The sequence below is a fragment of the Mytilus californianus genome, unplaced genomic scaffold (assembly GCF_021869535.1).
Source record: "Mytilus californianus isolate M0D057914Y unplaced genomic scaffold, xbMytCali1.0.p SCAF_2, whole genome shotgun sequence".
Classification (NCBI taxonomy): Eukaryota; Metazoa; Mollusca; class Bivalvia; order Mytilida; family Mytilidae; genus Mytilus; species Mytilus californianus.
Window position 1 is genome coordinate 61,996,853 of NW_026262668.1, and position 23,272 is coordinate 62,020,124.

At 31.5% G+C, this 23,272-nt stretch overlaps 1 protein-coding gene across 3 annotated transcripts in view; it reads left to right on the plus strand.

Moving 5' to 3' along the window:
- LOC127730170 (polycystic kidney disease protein 1-like 1) overlaps window positions 1-23,272 on the plus strand; it is a 278,069-nt gene that overhangs the window by 139,798 nt on the left and 114,999 nt on the right. For all 3 annotated transcript variants that reach the window (XM_052238430.1, XM_052238431.1, XM_052238432.1), the window contains 15 exons: window positions 404-509; window positions 3,148-3,710; window positions 7,286-7,516; window positions 7,984-8,111; window positions 11,646-11,873; window positions 13,150-13,269; window positions 13,530-13,722; window positions 13,966-14,211; window positions 15,162-15,300; window positions 16,114-16,329; window positions 17,834-18,012; window positions 19,566-19,793; window positions 20,741-21,075; window positions 21,567-21,671; window positions 22,412-22,498. In XM_052238430.1, the coding sequence (XP_052094390.1) occupies window positions 404-509; window positions 3,148-3,710; window positions 7,286-7,516; window positions 7,984-8,111; window positions 11,646-11,873; window positions 13,150-13,269; window positions 13,530-13,722; window positions 13,966-14,211; window positions 15,162-15,300; window positions 16,114-16,329; window positions 17,834-18,012; window positions 19,566-19,793; window positions 20,741-21,075; window positions 21,567-21,671; window positions 22,412-22,498 (3,104 nt within the window). The remainder of the gene's footprint in view (window positions 1-403; window positions 510-3,147; window positions 3,711-7,285; window positions 7,517-7,983; window positions 8,112-11,645; window positions 11,874-13,149; window positions 13,270-13,529; window positions 13,723-13,965; window positions 14,212-15,161; window positions 15,301-16,113; window positions 16,330-17,833; window positions 18,013-19,565; window positions 19,794-20,740; window positions 21,076-21,566; window positions 21,672-22,411; window positions 22,499-23,272) is intronic.

Genomic DNA, 23,272 nt, shown 5'->3' on the forward strand with positions numbered 1-23,272 from the left:
GATATGATATTTATTTATATAAGGATGTCCTTTCATACACTCTTTGATAATAATCACTCTTGTCATTGTTTGTGAAATACTGACATGACTGAAGACAAAAGATATGTTGATAGGACTAATTTGTGATTGACCCTGTGAGTATTTTCCAGGAAATATTGTTTATCAAAGTATAGTTTTGAAAAATGTTTTGTTTGTGATAGAATTGTGTAAAATACATAAGTGAGGGTATATGAGGGTTTTAAGTATTTTCCTATATTTTTTTTTCTTCCTTTATGTAATTGTTTTCAGCAGAAATTTTATTACATACAATTTCTGAAATATCTGTTTTCTACAATTTATTGGAAAATAGATATGTCAATGATTTAAGTAATACTGACGTAGATTTTGTTTTGTCTTATTTCAGGTTAGGAAGACATCATATATGGGATGCTTTAACAGAATCTGGAACAAACATGATATACATGTGGGATTTTGGTGGGAAAGATGTCAAATATACAACTCACAATAAGGTAGGATTTATTGGAAGAAATTTTAATTTTGTGTCTCAAATTAGCACAGAAAATATCTAAACTTAAACCCTTGTTTATCCTCCTGAATGAAATAAAAGAGAGCATAAGGCCACACCAATTTGATTAATAGTTCTTTGGATTTTCCCACTCCTGTTTTGGAGAATTTGACTTTTCAATAATAAAAAAAAAAAATTACCACTTCCGCAAATTTTCGGTCTGCATGCCGCTCCAAAATTAGTTTCTCCTTGATTTTATTTTCACATAAACGCTTTTCTGTTGCATATAATGCTCCTATTGCTTTAAACGCACGTGTGATTAATCAATTTGGAAATAAAAGGTAAAAAATTGGGATGCCAACATGCAGTTTTGTCAGCTCATTGCTGTGGACAAGTAGTTATTGAACACACAGTTATCAGAAATGCTTCTCGTTTTACTTTTAAAGACCTGTTATAGGATGCAAAAATAAAAAATCTTTCGTAAGATAACCACAAACACATCAATATTTGTTAGAACCATCGTCACCCTGATCCTTGTTTCAACAGGCATAGACCTATCTATCTTTTGGAATCAAAAATAAATATTCACATAGACAAAGCTTACTTGAAGAAAATAACCAAAATTAACTAAACCACAGTGAGACAAGAAAGTCTGATATGGTACAGGCACCAATAAATCAAATTATATGCATTAGAGTATATTTTGCTCCTCGTTTTTCTATGAAATAACCCATTTATAACATGTACATAAATTGTACAACTTCTAAATCACACAATTTAAAAAAAAAAGTATACTGCTGGCTTCACTTGTAGATCACTCGCCTCCAAAAAAACTCATTTTCAAGAAATATATAAAAACAAAAAAAACTCGCTCGCTCGCCCCATATTTTTTGGAGCTTTTGTCTGAAGATCTATTAATCAAGTAGGTGTGGCCTAATGCAACTATTTTATTAGCTGCTTTTTTTATGCATTTGCATAATGAGAAGTTCCAAGTAAAGTTTGCAGCTTTCTTTTTGATGTCCTTTTAATGAAATCCTTCTTTAAACTGTTGAAGAAACTTCATAGATTTGTTTTAATCTATGTTGTATAACTTGTATCTAACCAGTAGTTTGAAATGATGTTGATGTTTCGTTCTGGTTGATTGTGATTTAAGTAAGGCATTTCTTTCATAACAAAAAAAATTGAAATAGATGAACATGTACATGATTGGTCTGACTTCAGTTTTAATAATGAATTGCAAAACTGGTTTAACCCCACTATACTTTGTTCCAGTACCAAGTTATCTGAACCATGTTGTGTTTGTTGTTGTTGTTGTTTGTGTTTGTTGTTTGTATGTCTTTTTATTTCTATTATTGAGTTTGGGCTTCACATTGTGGTACTATAATTGATCATATATTTTTGTAATTCCTGTTGACCTTTAAAGGTATCATTAATCAAAGTAGTTACATTTCTGTGACTGTAGACTGACTTATAATTGTATTGTAGCCATTGGTTGAGAAAACTGCTGTGGGAAGTAGTGTCTATATAGTACAGACAATCCTGTTTTGTTTTATAACTTCAATTCAATTCAAACTTTATTGTCATATAAATCAACTTGCATGATTTGTGACTAAAACAAACAAAACATAGTATAATATAAATGTATAACAGAATTTGAAAATAAAAAAATCAAATAAAAAATACATTTATGATATTCAACCCTAACAGTAAAAAAAGAAACTTGACTGTTCTAAAATAACAAATTAATCAATGTTGCTTAGACACTTGTATATGTAAACCTACATAAGTATTTCATTTTAGATTTTGTTTTATGAAAGTAATACAAATTTGTTTCCATATATTAATAATTTGAACTCTTGACATAATTTTAAGAATATAGCCTAACATTAGATTAATGATAAATATTGTCATTTTATCCTTATTAGAATTTTGTTTTGATACACTCTAGAAACAGAACATTATCTTCGATTAATTACTTTCATTATTAATGTTGATCTTCCTTATCACCGATGAAAATCATAATTACAATATCACTTCCTGGTTGTTGCTAATACTTTTCTAAAATTTCTTGGAACAAGATTCATATTGAATTTCAAAAACTATGCTTTAGATGTGTTTGTTTTAAGATAAAAATGAATTTTTTGTGCTTGTGAATTTTTTGATTTTATCCTTCTTAAGTGGACTTTATAGAGGCCAGCTGAACCAGTGGGATTTTCTTACTGCATTGAAAACCCATTGGTGGCCTTCGGCTGTTTTCTGCTCTCTTGTGGGGTTGTTGTCTCATTGACACATCCCCTGTTTCCATTCTCAATTTTATTTATAGACCTTACTTTGGGTTGATGGCTTAATAAACTTCTAGACCATGATTTGATCAAAAGTAGAGACCATGTAATGACATTCACAAATTATCTTTCAATTTCTTTGGAATCATATGGTATTTACAAAATATATTTGGATGTTCTATGTAAAGATATTTGTTAATACGTCTTTTTTTTTTTAATCTCTTTTGACTTGCAATAGGTTGTTGTTTTTGTGATTTCCTGTTCTAGAAATATAGCTGCACTCACTTATACAAGTGGAAAGGACAGGATGAGCATAATTATGTTGATTTTCACAATTTTGGTTTGTTTCTTTGATTACAGTTTTCCAGAGGATTTGATATGCCTGGTACACATGTACTTAAAGTAACTGCATTAAACGATATCAGTCAGCAGTCTTCTGATCTGACTGTTGTTGTCCAGTATCCAATTGTACATGTCAAGTTAGCTGCTTCTCCTGTTATCCTTGGAGAACCAACTGTCATCAATGTAAAGGTCAATGGTGGCAGGATTTTTTTTATCCATATTAACTATGGCGATGGTCAGTCAGAAACATTATCATCAGAAAATAAAACTTTAAAGATTACCACAGAACATCCACCAGAAAGAGGCTTGCCAAGATATTTGGTAGCTATTGATCATGTCTACAAGTCAATTGGAGATTATGAGATTACAGCCAATATCTCCAACCTGGTATCATACAAACTACAGACAACTCTATGTACAATACACGAACCAATTATTGTAACAAGTGTTACAACAGATTCACCTATGGTGTTCCCTGTCCCGGAACAAGTCAATGTCACAGTAATGATAGCCTCTGGAAAAGACTTGCAATTTAAATGGGAATTCACTGACCAGGATTACAGCATTGTTTCTAAAGTCAGGTATGAAGACAACTTTTGTCATGATAACTTTTGACACAGGTCATTTTAAAATTGATAATGTAATGGTTAAATGATTTATAAATAGCAGCAGGAGTGTAGGCTTCCATGTTCACTTTAACAGTGCTTGACTTTCATAACCTACATCTTTAAGGCACAATTTAAATCTTTAATTTAGAGATTTACTGAAATCAGAAATTTTGATGCAGAAATGTAATTTATTTCGGGGGATTTTTTGTTGAATGGGATATTTTGTACAAGACCATAAAAGCACCTGGGTTCACCCTTGGATTTCAGTTAGGTTCAAATTACACTCTGGTTTTTGTCTCTCCAGCAAGACTTCAACATGATGTTTCTGGCAATGATAATAATGGCATCAACAATTGTTAAAGTTTGTGGTTATCTCATTGAGTCATGCATTTTCTTTTGCATAGTTTATATAGTTTGTGATAAGTTCAGTTTAAGGGATGCCACTTACAACAACTCAATGAGGGTTGATATTCAGTTGTATAAGCAATGAAACATCTCATTTTTTTAGGATGAGTATTATTTGACCCTCTTAATCATAATCCATTGACTTTGAAATGTTTTGAATAACTTCAGTACATGGTAGACTAATCACTAAGCATATTTGTTTTTAGAAAAGATTGAAAATTAAAAAGATAAGCTTCAAGCAAAGTAGTCCTCCTCAAGTCCATGCCAGAACCCTTCTTGAATTTTCACTTAGGTTTATACCAGTTACATCGTGTCAATTTGATGGAAAAATGTCAGGTGAGCGATACAGGCTCCTCGGAAACCTATAGTTTATTTTTGCTGAAAGAACATTGACCTTTTAACCTTATGAAGGTTTTATATAAGTATGTGTCATAAACTGTCAAGTGATTCTTGGATATTTCCTAAGTAGCTTTTCCTACTTTAATCACGAAATTCATATTGATGATTTAAGTTTTCAAAAAACTTTTAATTTGAGATAATTTATTTTAATATTTTATGTAATCACTGGATGTAACTTAAATAAGAAAAGTGGTTTAGCTTATGTTTTATGGGTACAAATTTAAAGTATTGTTATTTTTAGTTTAAATCTTCATTTCTTGACTTTAGATTTTTCTACATAGTATAAATTATCTTTAACTTGTCACCCAAACAAAAACTTTAACATATCTTGGAATGCTTTGTAGGTTTTTATTTTATTTAGTTCTATGCTTTTAGATGTTGTAAAAAAATATTTCTGTGACACACAAGCTGTGATATTTTGCAAGAAAAATAGATTCTTTCTTAATTAAATTTGTGAATTACAGATTCTTGTTGGTCATCCATAGTTCTATATAAAGAAATCTGTTGATTATTTTGTCTGTTCCTAAATGAATCTATTTGATGGTTATTGTTCTGTAAGAAAACAAGCTAATAACATATGATTTCATTTATGGTAGGGAGAAAATAGCCTTTATGGTTTGGATTGATAGCCATATCAATGTCCGTGTTTCTAAGTGATACTGGGTAATTGATGGAAAATTTCATTATCGGAGTCTTAATTGAGTTTAGTAGACAAGAATTTTATAGAAAAGAGTGTCAGTTTCCGCTAAGTACTGGTCTAATGGAGCCAATTGTATTGACAAAATCATGTTGGCTTTTTAAGAAAGGCTGAATACTATAGAGTTAAGTATTTCAATCAGATGGCTTAAAATGGAAATGAAAGTCAGGATATGAGTGGATGGATGCTTTTAACAGAATATAATAAGAGGCAGTTATGATTTAAAATGAAGCTAGCTGTGTTTGTGGCGTGTTTCATATTGACTAAGTATAGGAACTATTGTCCAATTTAACTCAATCCCTTTTACTTCTGTCAGTTGATGTTAATCTTTCTTTTATTTTTTAGCATCATATACATGTATTTTAAGCTGTTGAAGGGGAAGATCTTTGTGTGGAAAAAGATTTAAAGTATTTTTAATGAAAATTTTCAAAAGTTATATGATTGTTCAAATTGTTATTCCCCTTGGTACAGCCAGAAAGGGGAATAAGTTGACTTGTACTGGTCTCAAGACCAAGTGGTAGAAATACAAGACCATGAAATCTCAAACATTTTCATCTCTCAGTTAGCCAAAATAAAAATTGATGTTGGAAAAAAATGTGAATTTCATGTTTGATTTCTTAATCTTAATAAGGAACTTGGACTTTAAGATAATTTATCAGTGACAAAATTATCAAGACCAAGAAGTCTGACACTGTATTTAAGTCTAGGCTTTTTAAAATCAGAAACAACTAGACCTTAAATATGATTTCCTTTTATATACCATTTATATTGTCCTTGTGGTATTTGAATATTTTTCTCACCTCTTCAGTTTTCAAATGGAATAAAGAAAAACATGTTATAAAAGTGGTATATTTTCCTTAAATGATTGTTATGTGTCCTCTGTGTTCTTGTTTTGGTTTTGTTAATAGAGGAAGAATTAAACATGAAAAGGAACAATTAATAATAATGTTATATAATATCAAACGACAAAATACAGTTTGTTATTGATTAACATTTCATTTTGTTAATTGAAAATGACAGTTTTTGGCCAATATTGTCTCAGTAAGCATACTGTTGATAACTTTACAATCAGTAGATGAACAGCTAACTGTAAAGTCAATGACAGCATAGAAAATAATTGTTGATGATTAATTTGTGATTAATGAATCATGAAATGGAAAGATAAAGCTGTGTTCCAACTTAATGAAAATTAGACAGGACATGTTTCCTACAGTTAATGGAGAGGACAAGTTATGATTTGTTTTTGTCTTTGTACACTTTGGCTTTGTACTCTTAATGAAATTTAGACGCAACGTTTTACAGTAGTAAATGGAAGTCTAATGCAGATATTAATCAGGATCACTTCAAAATGTAATTCCATAAAAATAGAATCCAGTCTAATTCGTTTTTATGTAAAGTTTTGTTACTGGAAACAATCTCTAGAGATTTCTTGGAAATTGAAATCTCGGTGAGATATACAGTTTGGATAAGTTATTTTTTAGTAAATTTTAATTATTTGTCGGCTTTTTGTATCCCTGGTGACCATTTGGTTGTATTATGTTTTAGAATTTTGATAGAGTGTGTGTTAGGAATGATTGATCGTGTTGTCTTGTGTGGGAGGTGAAAAATAAGAGGTGTAGATTGGTTTATTTTAATATTTTATCTAAAAAAAAATCTATGGGAAAATTTACGAGTGTTTTAAAGAGAAGATTATGTGAAAAGAAAATCCAATCTTAATAAAGTTTAATGAATAATATTTGACACTGTAGAAATCAAACTATGTACAGTTATACAGTAGAAATGTTTTAATACAATGTATTTGTGCTAATTTTATCATGATTCAAGCCCATACTCTTTATTACTGCTTTTCTGAAGCACCATTTACCTGCTAATGCTTATATGAATAAATGAAAATGTTGAGAAAATGTCTGAGACAGCAACCTAACAACACAAAAACCAAAAGACTCCTATAGGTATACTCACTGAAGTAAAAGAAAAATAAGTTTTTACACAATATTAGCATTTAGTGGAATAAACAAAAGAGATAATTGAAATGTTTCTTTTGTAGCACAAGCAATACAATTACACACTTTTTTGAATATTCTGGTGATTATGAAGTCACAGTCAAGGTCACCAACCAACTATATAAAGAACCAGTTGTTGCTAAGCTACCAGATAAGTTCAAGGCTGTTGATGAAATAAGTGGTCTGAAGATAATTGAAGCTCATGGTTGGAAGAAAACACTTCTGAAGGGAAGAAAACCAGACTGGTCAACAGAAGAGATTGTATTCAAAGCTTTGTAAGAATTTTAAATCTCTTATTTTTGTATTTTTTTTTTAAATAGATGCGAGGTAAATGCTTCAGGATAAATCAGAGAAAACACAAGGAAATAAAAATAATTTAGTGATCTATTACTTGTAGGTCATTGAAATTAAGCATTATGGTGCAGAATTGTTTGTATGAAAAATTGGTGTGGTTAGAAATTTTAATGGGCTTAATTGTTGTAAGAAATATAAATTACAAGGTTATTTGTCTTGTAAGCACTCTCATGCCTACATTTATTTTCAGATTTTAAGAAATGTTTATGCTGGTTTATATTGGCAATATCTCACTCAATATAAAACTGCAGAAAAATTATTACAAAATCAAGTCTTACTGGATGAAGAGGAAGAATACAATTAATTTAAAAAAAACAATTCAAACAAAATATTAATGGCAAAAGCTTTCTTTTTGAATTTATATTGATAATTTATGAATTATTTTCAGGTGTGAGGTAGGATCTCATGTGACATTCATTTTCCATTTTGGAGATGGACATTCAAAATCAGTAGAAGGAAAGATGAATTATTTATTCTTTCAAATATCTGGAGAAGCTTCACATCAGTATACAACAGGTACTGTATTAATACTGTAATAACATCATCATTTTTAATTGATAATTCTGCTTGTTGACAACATGTTATATGGTATGTTCCATTAGACAACGTGTTATATGGTATGTTCCATTAAAACTGACCATTAGTGCAAGTTTCTTTGTGTGACTTTATATTAATCAAATGATGTATTCAATATTTAAGCTATGATTCCAGTAAACAATTTTATCATGGATATACATGTGACATTTATCACGTAATATTTGTCAGTGGACGCTACACAAAATTTTTTTTTTCTAACAATCAAGTAAACATCATATTTGCATTAAATTATGGATATTGTTTAACAAAATTTACAGTGATAAAACTTGAGAATTCATATTAAAAATAATGGTCCTCTCCTGAATTCATAACTCATGATTCCTTAGCTGTTCTAGTTTTCTGATTTTAAAATGTTTTACCAAAATCTGAGTAAAGTTTCAGACCAAGAGCCTTGCTCCTCTGAGACTAATTTTCCTTAGTTTTAGCAGTAAAAAACACTACATTCATTTACATCAATTGCTAAAGTTTGTACTAGTGTTGTTCCAATGATCGGAAAAAGTCGGAAATCAGTTGGTTGAGCCTGGCGATGTCGATAATCGATTGGGATTTTGTTCAATCGATTGTCGTTATAGTTTCCGGACTTTTAGCATATCAACTTCCGGTACGTTTCTGGTTTGCATTTTACATGCACAGTCAAACAAATTGTAACGAAAAATATCAGTCATAACCCGAATAATGTCAGTCGTTATATTCCGCCGATCTCTTGACTAATCTCTGATTGCTACATTAACCTCGATAGGCTATAGGCCACTAGAGGGCGCAGAATTATTCGAGTTATATCAGTCGATGACAATAACAATGTTAAACATCCTATAATCAAAGACATAACCAATTTCTTTCTTTATAAACACCAGTAAAAGCATTTACTATACAGATTGATTGTATATTATTTAAAATAAATAACTTTTAATGAAATACTTTCTTTCAATTCTGGTACTTGTTACTCGAGAGCGTACATGAAATCATTCTGATTTTAGACAAAATAATTTTTTGCTACATTAGAATGTGGTGCAAATTGCCTTTTAATAATGTTTCATCCATTTGTTGCATCAAAAACGTCATATTCCTTTCCAAATCATATTGCTTGTCAAACATTGTTTATTTTTGTAAATTTTCCCGGTTTGTCTGCCATTGAAATATATGCGAATCACGGATCGGATACGGATAAACTATGTAAGAATTCCGCATTCTTGCAATTATAAGTACTGACGCATGAATGACACAGCTGACAGAAGAATAATGATCACAAAAGTGAAAAATAAGCATTCTACACGAATTAATCCCCTTAGTTAAATGTATATATTTAAATGCAAATGATTGATTAATTTTAAATTTCTTAAATTAAGTTAAATACTTTATATATCTTTATTTAATGAGAAGCATTCAAATTTTTATACACCTATGTTTTTATACGACCACAAAAAAATTTTGCGGTCGTATATTGATATGACGTTGGCGTCGTCGTCATCGTCCGATAGACACATTGGTTTTCGCACTCTAACTTTAGTTTAAGTGAATGGATCTCTATGGAATTTTACCATAAGGTTCAATACCACAAAAGGAAGGTGGGGATTGATTTTGGGGGTTATGGTACCAACAGTTAAGGAATTAGGGGTCAAAAAGGGGCAAAAAATAAGCATTTTTGTAACTTCCAGACATAACTTGTTAGTGTATGGATCTCTCTGACATTGTACCACAAGGTTCCATATCACAAAGGGAATGCTGGGATTGATTTTGATGGTAATTGCCTCCAAATTTTAGGAATTAGGGGCCAAAAAGGGGCAAAAACAAGCATTTTTCTAGTTTCATGACAATAACTTGTGTGTAAGTGTATGGATCTCTCTGACATTGTACCACAAGGTTCCATATCACAAAGGGAATGCTAGGATTGATTTTGGGGGTAATTGCCTCAAAATTTTAGGAATTAGGGGCCAAAAAGGGGCAAAAACAAGCATTTTTCTAGTTTCATGACAATAACTTGTGTGTAAGTGTATGGATCTCTCTGACATTGTACCACAAGGTTCCATATCACAAAGGGAATGCTGGGATTGATTTTGGGGGTAATTGCCTCAAAATTTTAAGAATTAGGGGCCAAAAAGGGGCAAAAAACAAGCATTTTTCTAGTTTCATGACAATAACTTGTGTGTAAGTGTATGGATCTTTATGAAATTGTACTACAAGGTTCCATATCACAAAGGGAAAGCTGGAATTGAGTTTGGGGGTAATTGCCCAAAACGTTTAGGTATAAGGGGCCAAAAAACACATTTTTCTAGTTTCCAGACAATAACTTGTGTTCAAGTGTATGGATCTCTCTGAAATTGTACTGCAAGGTACCATACCACAAAGGGAAGGCTGGGATTGATTTTGGGGGTAATTCCCTCAAAATTTTAGGAATTAGGGGCCATAAAGGGGCAAAAAAACAAGCATTTTTCTAGTATCATGACAATAACTTGTGTGTAAGTGTATAGATCTTTATGAAATTGTACTGCAAGGTTCCATATCACAAAGGGAAAGCTAGGTTTGAGTTTGGGGGTAATTGCCCTAAACGTTTAGGAATTTGGGGCCAAAAGACAAGCATTATCCTAGTTTCCAGACAATAACTTGTGTTCAAGTGTATGGATCTCTCTGAAATTGTACTGCAAGGTACCATACCACAAAGGGAAGGCTGGGATTAAGTTTGGGGTGATGAATCATAAGGGGGTTCAAAAAATTTGGGGGGGGGATTTTTTTTTCATTTTTTTTCTTTAAAATTTTCCATTTTAAATTGGTTATTTCTGATTTATATATAAAAGCAAATAATAATGATATGATTTGAATAGGTAAATTAAAAAAATTTTAAGTTCTTGGACCACTTTCATTCTGTGTGAGAAACCTATGCTGTGTCAAATATTTAATTACAATCCAAATTCAGTGCTGTATAAAGCTTGAATGTTGTGTCCATACTTGCCCCAACTGTTCAGGGTTCGACCTCTGCCGTCGTATCAAGCTGCGCCCCAGCGGAGCATTTTATTGAAATTATAATGTGAGTAATACCATTGAAATTTGGAAATTTTAGTGTCATTGTTGGTAATAAATGTTGTAATTATAAGACAAAATATGTTCAATCTGAATCTGGATTCTAATTGATTCACTGTTTTAATTGCTAAATAAAATATGAAAAGGAAACAAAAGATCAAATATGAACATATAAAACTCTGCAATGATATGGAATATACGCATTAGACATGTACAGTGTGACTAAATGCATGATTTCATTTAAAAAAGGGCAAGGTATAATGATGTGATTATAACCGATAGTCGGTTGGTTACTGTCAACCGATAGCAATAGATAATCGGTTGGTAATTTCAACTGTTTATCCAACACTTGTTGATACAATTCATACAGGCCTTTTAAATTACCCATGTTCCTGCACAATTATTTGTACTATAAGTATGATTTGCTTTTCGTTTCAGAGGGAGTGTATCCAGTGTATGTAACAGCTATCAATCCATTGGGAAATACTACATCATATTTAAAAGAGCCATTTCATGTCCAGAGACCTCCTGCAACACCTAAGTTGAGAGAAAATTATTACATACAATATGGTCAGAATTTCACATTCAAAGTAGAACAAATTGACGATGAAAATATCACATTTGATTGGAAATTTGGTGACCTAACAGATGTTGTCAATAGCAACAGTAAGTTCATGTTCAAATGAAAAAAAATAACACTCAGATCCTCCTTTGACTAAAACCTGCATTTAAAAAAAATGTCAAATTTATTGAACAAGTCGTCTGCTCTTTGGTCGGGTCGTTGTCTCTTTGACCGGGTCGTTGTCTCTTTGACATATTCCCCATTTCCATTCCCAATTTTATTATAAAAATAAGATGTGGTATGATTGCCAATGAAACAAATATCTACCAAAGTTTAAATGAAGTGGATGTAAGCAATTATAAGCAACTGTACGGCCTTCAACAATGAGAAAACCCATACCGTATAGTCGCGGCTATAACAGGCCCAGACATAAAAAATATGAAACAATTCAATTGAGAAAACTAATGGCCTAATTTATTGTTTGCTAAAGTCTGGTTTGAATGATGCTAAATGAAATAGTCTGCCCTGTCTAGGGATAAACAAATTATGTTATTCAGGTTTAATCTCTGTCTCTCTTGTGACAAAGTTTTTATGGTTACCATTTGGCCATTGATTTGAAACTTTTGCATTACATAGTTCACATGTTAAAGTTTTTGATTTTGTCAGTTTAAGGGAACTGCTTTCAATAAATCAGTGTTATTTAATATGCAGTTGTATAAGTATTAGTACATAACATTGTAATGGCGATTATTTTGCCACACCCAGTCAGTCATAGTTGTTTGGCTTTGAAACTTTTGCATAGTTTGCATGTTAAAGTTGATAATTAGGTGAGTTTAAGTGGTACCACTTATAAAAAGATCAATAATATTTGATATGCAGTTGTTTGAGCTTTGGATCATAAACTCGTCATAGATACCAGGCATTAGATTTTTTATGCCAGGCATGCATTTGTCTTCGAAAGACTCGTCAGTGACGCTCAAATAAAGTATGAAGTTTAAGATTCTGATATCAATGAAGACTTTATTGCCCTACATTCTCAGTCATGGTCCTTCGACTTTAAAAATGTACGTGTTGTTTACATGTTAAGATACTGCCATTTAATTTGTATTACATTATTGAAATCACATACAGGGGATGATAAGAAAATAGGAAGTAGGTAGTAAAGTATGGATTTTGTTACATAGATTGAAAATAATTATAAAGATTTAGAATTGATGGGAAAAATGTAATTTAAGGTACAGTATTAATGACTAGATATCATTTAATCATTTATACATTGTATCTTTAGGTTATCATTATTGCTGACACAATATATAATTTTCTCCTGGTATATTTTGATACAAACTTATTATTTTTTAAAGTATAAATATTGAATTGCAGGTTCTGAAATCAGTCATTTGTATCAGAATGCTGGAAGGTATAATTTGGCTGTCATAGCTAATGATAGAGGAATAAAGAATACTGCCAGTGCTAAAGTCTATGTGCAACAAAAAATACAAGGTAACAAAAATTGTTTTGATCTAATGAAAATTTTATGAAATTTGTCTGATAACCAAAATGATTGCTTTTTATAAAATTTACAACAATAACAATATAAAAATCTGTTATAAAAATTGTCATTTGATGACAAATCTCTCAGATGTAAGATTGTAGTTATCTAAATACAGTTTGTTACCAATAAGATATATCTTTCATTATGCTTGTTTGTTAAAAAATCGGAAAAGAAAATTTATTACATAAAACATATTTATCCTTTTTAGGGGTAACTTTAAATATATCCTCCAGTTTAAAAGATGGGCCAGAAGTTGTAACTCTGTCTGCACATGCCTTTCCAAAATACAATGGTTTGGTGAAATACTATAAGTGGAGATTCAATGGTTGGCAGCATGGAAGTTTGAAATCATCTAAAGTCACTACTGATCCTTTTATACAACACACAGATTATACAGAGAGGTAATTTTTTGGTTTACGGAACATAGAATAATACTTTAATTGTTAACCTTGGGCGAAAGTCTTAGAATGCAAGTTCATTTATGTGCTAAAATTTAAACATTTGATAGCAATGATGATGCTAATTATCTTTTATATGGTGCTATTTATAAACAATGTTAACATTTTATTTATATTTCACAGTTTTAGGATGTTAAAATTTTTTGATGTGGCTGCAATAGTTTTTATTCTGTTCATTCAATGTAGGTACACAGTGACAGTTTCTGCTTTTAATAATGTCAGTAATGCTACGTCATCGGCTATTATCTTACCAATCCAAATAAAAAAGTTGAAAATTCTGATGGATGGAGACCCATTAATCAACAGAACTCTTAAATTCAAGATAACTACCTATGGTGGATCTGATATTTCACTGAGATGGAATTTTGGAGATGGTACACCAGTAATTCATGTGAATGATAGTAGCCTTTATGTAAAACATGTTTTTATCAAGTAAGTAACAATCCTGACCATTTGATTTCTAGTGATTGGCTACAATAACCAAATAGTCTTGTTTTATTAAGATGAATTAGAATAAGAAAAAAAATGAATTTACCATAGTTAAGAAGGGTCAGAAGGTATTTTGTTATCACTTTTACAAACTGCAGAACTTTTAAGTCTGAAAAATATATTCTCCTTACTATAAACCTGGAAATATTCAATGCTGTCATATAAATAGATTACATCAAAAATCCTTTTACATTTGAAAATGCTTGAACTCAAAATTAAAATGGTAACACAATAAAACAATTCAAAATTAAAATGGTAGTACAATAAAACTGAATTCAAATTCAGGAAAATAAGATGGCACAAACAAACATTCTCCATATACAATATTAGTTTATAAGATTTGAGGACGTCATGTGACAAAGCTTATTAATAGAAGTTAATCAGACAGGACACTTGCATCTGAAAAAAATCACACTATAAAAGGTTTATAACCAAAATGTGTCGTGGTTTTGAAAAGGACAAATTATTATAGACATGTTCCCACTAATGTTACTTTGCTACTGGCCATTATTTTCTTAATACATCATAATTATATTTCCTTCTTCATTGCATGATCTAATTTATAGAGCAGCTAACTCATTGTTATCAAATAACCACATTTCATAGGTTATAATTTAATATTTGTCCTTTGGGAGAAAATGCAACATTTTGATGGCAAAATTCATATACTGTATAATTGCTTTACCAGTGAGGATAAAGCTACTTTTACTATATAATTTAGAATTTGGCTTTTCAAATTGGAAATATTTTGTTTCATTGAAATGTTTATCTAATCTTTAGTTGCATATGAAATTTCTGGAAAGTTATCATGTACTCCTTGGTTAAAAAAACTTATTTCTGAAAGTGTAATAATTTAAGAAATACCACTGCAACATTTACTTTTTGATTTTCAGAGAAGGAGTGTACAATGTGACAGTATTAGCATCCAATTCTATCAGCCATGCCAGTGAAAGTAAACAGTTGTTTGTCCTGGATAGGAAATGTTTCCCACCAGAAATATCTGTACATGGTCAAAATATAACACTAACAACAGTATGTGTCAACTAGGTTCAATAAAAAGAGATCTGAAACATAAATGAGACATTGACCCCACAATAAAAGACAATATATTGAACATCTAGTGTTTGTAATATAGATTTTTGACAGTAATTAGGCATCCATCTAAATATTTACCTATAGAAGGGACAAACAAAAGGCAATGAAAGAATTTATCTTATAATTTCTTTCAATGTTGAGCCTTTTTGTGTTTGATTTAAAATTTGATGATTTTTCCTGTAGTATTTTATTTGTTAGTAAATGTTGTTTTTGGATGCAGATTATATGTATGAAGTATATAAGCAAAACAAAAAAAGACATCAAAGAAAAACCAGGTTCCTGCAGGGAGATTACAAGATGGTAGGGTTAAGACACCAGTGATAAATCAATCTAGTACAATGCTGTTGGCTAATGTACTGCACCTAAAACTTTGAGTCAGTGTGTGTGATGATATAATCACCAAACTAATGTTTTCAGGGTTAAATCAGGATAAAGACTTTTTATCTTTTGTATGTTATGTACATTTCTGTAAATGATTATAAAAATTGAACTAGAAGGTGACCCATTACCCTTTTTATGCCTAAGTCCTAATTTGACACACCATCCTTAATTATGAATGTTCCTGATAAGCTACATCTACACAATTTGGTTCAATTACATGTATTGATAATTTATTCAAAGACCAGGAATACTGACATTGTAAGTTCAAAATTATCTGTCATTGGGAGTAAATAGGTCATAATTAGTCGAGGACAGCTTGAGTTTAAACAATCCTTTTAGTGACTGAGTTTATTTGTCTTTAAATTGTAGATAAATAAGTCCCAGCAGTTACGTTTTGAAGTAGAAATGGCTATACCTGTGTGTGAGAACACAACAATCCATGCTGAGTATAGTTGGAGGTTGTATAACAGCTCTGATAACCAACTCGTACAACTTGAACATGTGGCTAGAAATACATTCCACCAGAAGATATTGATGATACCGCCTTGCATATTAGAAGGTGGAAAATATCAGTTGGAAGTTAAGGTATGGTGAATTTCATGTCAAAATTTAAGTCATTGTATAATGAGGGTTATTAAGTGATGTGAAAGAAAAGTTTCAGTTTATCAGTTATTGTGAATGTCCAGTTTACTGAATATATGTGCATTACCTTGCAACTCACAAATTGTAAATGTTGCAACCAATTAGCAGGTGTCTAGAAATGTAGGAGGAAAATTTATAGAAATGCTTCATTAAGTCCATTGATTTCGAAAGACTGCATACAACTTAATGCATTCAACTTAATGCATTCAACTTGTTAAACCAAGTTTGAAAATTATTCTTGGAATTTTCGTCTTCAATAATAACTTTCTGCTAATAACTTTTAACTGCTAAATGTGTATTCCATTAAAATGTATGTGGGAGGGTAGGAAGGGACTTTCAAAATATCCCTACAACCAAGAACCATTTTTATACGCCCGTTTACGGGACGTATTATGGTATACCGTTGTACGTCCGTCTGTCCGTCTGTCCGTCCGTCTGTCGTCAACATGTCGGACATTAACTCAAAAACACTTTTACCAATTTGCTTAAAACTTTGGTGAATTGTTTATATCTAAAAGGGATTTTCCAGTTTTCGGACAATAACTCAAGAATGCTTTCACCAACTTGCAAGAAATTTTGGTTAATTGTTTATATCTATTGACATGAGCTCCCTTTAGATTTTTATAAATTTTAAATTTTACGTTTCCGAGTTATTGGGTTTTATTCATAAAAAAAAGGGTGATTTTCCAGTTTTCGGACAATAACTCAAAAATGCTTTCAGCAGTTCTCATGAAACTTTGATGAATTGTTGATATCTATTGATGTAAGCTTCCTTAAGAATTTTATAAATTTTAGATTTTACATTTTCCGAATTATGGGGTTTATTCATTAAAAAAGGGGGGATTTTCCAATTTTCAGACAAAAACTCAAAAAAGCTTTCAGCAATTCGTATGAAACTTTGGTAAACTGTTTATATCTATTGGTGTAAGCTCCCTTTTGAATTTTATAAATTTTATTTGTTTATAGTCTGACAACAGATTTACTAAGTATTGCGCAACAGCACAGTGTATTGCACAACAGCAAGAAATCTTTAATTGAATATAAATTCAATTCATATAACCAACTTCAAGTTCTTTGACTACATTTATTCAGAAACCTATAATAGATGTATGTCAAATATTTAATTACAATCCAAATTCAGACCTGTATCAAGCTTGAATATTGTGTCCATTTTTGCCCCAACTGTTCAGGGTTAGACCTCTGCGGGCGTATCCAGCTGCGCTCAGCGAAGCAGTTTATTTAGATAATTTTGGTAATAGATTCATACTGAAAAAAGACCAATGACCAACATTCAATAATTAAACTTCCCTTCCTGCCCTCCCACATACATTTTAATGGAATAGCTCTTACATGAGACAAAAAAGAAATGTAGTGTAGAATTAAGCCTTTGATTCATTAGAAGCCTTTTGCCCTTAAAATAACTATATGATATGTTCTTCTGATTTAGGTACAAATAAAAGATACTATTGTATACAGAAAGAAAACTATGGCTGTAGAAGTCCTTCAGAGTCCTTTGTCAGCTGTTATCAAAGGTGGTATTGTAAGGGAGATAACTCGTCATGATACTGTTCTGTTGGATGGTTCCCTGTCTGGTGATGTAGATTGTACTGACAATGGTCAGTTAAGGTAAGCTGTAAAAGCAATTTTCATTTATTTTATGAATCATTTGCATTTAAGAAAACTATAAAGAGGCGAGAGTTCTGATTTTATCCAACAAAAAACCTTGTAAAACTGATGTATTGTACAAGATAAAAACAATGATGATCAAGACAATACTGTTGTTAGGTCATTAAAGATGGCATATTTTGGTATTAATATTGATTCACTCATAGGGTCTTTGCATCGGAAGTAAACACATTTATTCTAAAACCAGTTATTGGCATGATACAGGTTATGTTCTTCTCATATATTTTATGATGGTATGATACTAAACCCCTAACGGGAGGGATTGTGCTTGATTTTCATATGATGAAGACATAATCTTTCAATCAGTTTCATTGAGGTCTGGAGCTGGCATGTCAGTGACTGCTAGTAGTCCTGTGTTAATTTATGTATCATTGTCATTTTGCTTAGTTTCTTTTGTTACCTATTCTGACATGTGTCTGTCCCAAGTCAGGAGCCTGAAGTTCAGTTGTTGTCGTTGGTTCACGTCTATCATATTTGTTTTTCATAAATTGTTTTGTTATAAATTAGGCCATTAGTTTTCCTAATAGAATTGTTTCATAATTTTTATGTCAGGGCTTTTTATAAGCAACTATACAGTATGGGTTTTTCTCATTGTTGAAGGCTGTACGGTTGCCTATAATTGCTTACATCCACTTTATTTGAACTTTGGTGGATAGTTGTCTCATTGGCAATCATACCACATCTCCTTATTTTTATATTGAGCAAACATCTATACAAACAAAGCAAGCAAGCCAACCAAACCTTCAAACTACATGCATTAGGAAAATAGCTCTAAATGTGAGTTTTACTGTGTGTATTGCTGTGTGTTTGTTTATTCTACATTGGCTAGAGGTATAGGGGGAGGGTTGAGATCTCACAAAAACTTGTTTAAACCCGCGGCATTTTTGCGCCTGTCCCAAGTCAGGAGCCTCTGGCCTTTGTTAGTCTTGTATGTTTTTTAATTTTAGTTCATTTATATGTTTTTGAGTTTAGTGTGACATCCATTTTCATTGAACTAGTACACATTTTTGTTTAAGTACCAGCTGAAGCCCGCCTCCGGGTGTGGGATTTTCTCGCTGTGTTGAAGACCCAATGGTGGCCATCGGCTGTTTTCTGCTCTTTGGTCGAGTTGTTGTCTCCTTGACACGTACCCCATTTCCATTTTCAATTTTACCGTAAGAACTAACCACTTAAAAGTAATTGTAATCTTGTAATTTTACAGACTAAATGAGGAGTATTCCTAGGGAATGCTTTCAAGGAAAAATCATTAGTGAATTAGATATTATACTGATTATTTCCATGTGGTGGTTGGTTTGTAAAGGAGATCTATAGTCACTGAATATCTTAGAAGAATGATAATCTGTTTCTTGAGCACATCTTGAATAGTTATATAGGGTATACAAAACCTTCACCGTGATTATCCAATTTACACTTAGAAATTTATACAAAAATTTGTCTTACCAATCGTTCAAAAAACAGGAAGATAGATTAGAATGATGTTTACTTCTTTCTAGGTACAAATGGACTTGCTCCAGAAACTTTGATGATGCTTCAGAATCCTGTTTTAAAGATAACATCACTGATGTAGTGACATTTAACCAGTCTGTAGTTGTATTTCCAGCAGAATATTTTGTTTCTACACTCATTGAAGTTGTCATTAATTTGACAGTATGGAGAGATGACAAAAATCCACAGAGTACTTTCCAAGTTATAAAGATCAATGACAAGCCTAGATCTATGATGTAAGTATGGCTGAATATGGTTTATTTCTGGATTTCTTACTTTTATGAAAACATTTTATGTTATTCTAAAAAAAAGCTAGCATCCAAAGGTACTATTAGGGTTTGTCAGTTGGCTCTCTTGTGTTCAATTCAAACTAATTTCAGTGTTTTGTTTGCTTAATGTCAAGTGAGAATTTAGAAATATTTCATGCATATTCTGTATGACCTATATCAATGTGAATTCTGTATGAAAATTCATCAAGGATACCACACTTATTAAGTTGGTACACCATACCCAGGTTCCATCTTCATAAGACAGTGGTACATGAATTAAAACAGTTTGAAGCCCAAACCAAACACTATATTGAAGAGCATTGAAAACCGAAAATCTGCTAAATTTGCTAAATCAATAAATGCATGGGGTAGAAAACCATAGTGTTTCAAATTATTCAACATGTTTTAATCAGTAAATATATAGAAAATGACCGTATCAATGATATATGATACCAACACAGGAGTGATGACTTGATACTCTTAGTGATGGAACGTCTACCTGCTGCAAAGTTGTCATTGTTGTTTGGGGTAGATAATAAGGAAAAATGTGTATATTTAGAATGAGGCAATTTTTATATGACCGTCACAACTATTTTATGTCCAAGTTGGAGACATACACCACTGAAAAGATTGCAGAATTAGAGATTGGTTATTGAATGATTGAAAGATGACTTTTAGGTCATATCAGAGTAAAAAAAAATACATATTGTAGGGAAGAGAGTTGGTGTTGTGTTTGGAGTGTAGAGCTGAGACATCTCTATGAACATTTTTTTATTATTTATGAAATTTTGCATTTGATGGTCATTTAGCTGTTTCACTCATAAAATGTCATATCTATATGTATGAAAAAGATATTTGAATAAATTTCTTATATATTACAATCAATGGCAAATCCTTCTTTGTTTATTTCACAGGCTGAGTATTTATTGTCCACAGTGTGAGAAGCATAGAATAAATGTGAATGAACGCCTTTTACTCCAAGCTGTGTGTCAAGGATGTCCAGAGAATGATACACAATACAAATGGACCACACATTTTGTTTATCAGAGATACTATCCCCGTCAAGACCCTGTTGTTTGTTTGATAAAGAGAGCTGATGGGTCCAGCTTTAATTTGATGGTTTTAGAAAATGAAACAGTATCAGAGAATGACACTTACAAAGATATGTACATACCAGAGACTAGAGCCCGCGACAGTCAACTGTTAGGAAATAATTCAGTGATTAATAAATCCTTGTTTGATGTGAATAGTAAGATCATCTGATTACATACACAATATACATATAGCTAAAAAAGACATACTGTAAATTCAGAAATTATTGTGAAATTTTTATTAATATGAATAATGCAACTGGATGAGTATCACAATAATAAGAACCTGATATCTGATACATATAGCTGTATAAAGCTTTTCCTAAAATCACAAAAATTTATCTCATATTTTTGTTCAGTCTTAAAAAAATGCAATAATTTCTGAATTTACAGTGAGACGTTGAAATTTTATTGTGGAGTTGCCTTTGACACTCATGATACAATGCTTATATCAAATAATGATGTAGAAACGAAAAGGTTCATAAAGTCAAGAATAGTTGAGTCTCGAAACTATAATATTTATTTATCAGCTAAAAAGATCAGTCTGTCTGTATAGCTCATGGAGCATTCAATAAATCAAAATATGATCACACATCTAAAGTCATAAATACAAAAAGAGTGATATTTTAATCTTTTAATTGATTTACAGACACAGTAAGAAGAAAAAGACAGTCCCCTTTTGATCTTCCTACCACACCAATGTATCCTACCATTAGGAAAAGCCCAAGATTTGAGATACCATTTGGCATACCAAGTAAGTGTATGAAACTAAATCAAGGGACAATTTGAAAAAATTTACTTCAACCTGAATATTTATGCTGCACAATTGGAGCATACCTGTAAAGACATATCAGGGACCTACCATGTGTCCAGGAAATAACTTTAATGTTGTTTTTCACACAAAATTGATCTTATATTAAAGAAACACATCAAAAGTAAATGTTGTGATGTTTTAATATTTTACTTGCTTGGATAGCATAAAACGGTCTGCAATCATTTGCAAATATGATTATTCCTTCTTGGCATGTGTATTCTGTTTATTAAGAGAAATGATATCAACAAACTAAACATGTCACCCACTCAAAAGCAATGAATTGATACTTTGCATCAAAAATCACTTTTGGAGGCAAGTGAGACTCACATTACTGGAAATTTGCTGAAATATTCACATCATTAATGCAAAAGTACTTTTGAGTTTGGTTTATAGAGATATTACTTTTGAACTACTGTATAAAAAAATTATAAAAAAATCATTCAAATGGACAATTTTTTTATTAAAATAAATGTGTGTTATTGGAATAATATAATTGTGACTGAGGATTTAATTCATAAGAAAAAAGTATTCTAGTATTGAAGGTCAATGCAGAAGCACGTCAATATCTGGATATTTGTTGGCTTCTTATGAGTAGTCAATATAGAATGATAAACAGAAACAATAGAATGTGGCAAAAGGATTTTGTAAATGTTTACTAATATTTTATTTCGTGTTTTCAGGAAGTAGATCCAGTTATAGTAGAAGAGGTCGAACACACTACAGTGCTAACACTCCTAACGCTCCTTACAATGCCTTTCATTTATTAGGTATATTTAATGACATTAGGCCAGACTTAAAAATATTTCTGTTTGACCAAACCCTACCCACCAGTCTCAGGTGTGGGTAGGTAGATAGGGATTTTTTTTTTTTTTTTTTATACTTTAAGAGAAAAATAAGGATAAGGGTCAAAATTATTTTACCTTGTAAACAACTTTTACAATGAAAGCTTAAGACTACTATGGAGTTTTGTACAAATTGTCAGACACATATATGCGTAAAATTGAGAATGGAAATGGGGAATATGTCAAAGAGACAACAACCCGACCAAAGAGCAGACAACAGCTGAAGGCCACCAATGGGTCTTCAAGGCAGCGACAAAATCCCGCACCCAAAGGTGGTCCTCAGCTGGCCCCAAAATAAAATTGTGTATTAGTTCAGTGAAAATGGATGTCACACTTAACTCTAAAACATATAAATGAACTAAAATTAAAAAAACATACAAGACTAACCTACTAATAAAGGCCAGAGGCTCCTGACTTGGAACAGGCGCAAAAATAAGGTAGGGTAAAACTCAATTTAAAAAAAGTCAGAGTCCGATGTCTGAATAGGTAACAAAAGAAACTAAACAAAACGGCAATGATACATAAATTAACAAACAAAGGACTACTAGCAGGTACTGACATGCCAGCTCCAGGCCTCAATTAAACTGATCAAAAGAGGATGTCTTCATCATATGAAAATCAAGTACAATCCCTCCCGTAAGGTGTTTAGTATCAAAAATTATCATACCATCATAAAATATATGAGAAGAACATAACCCT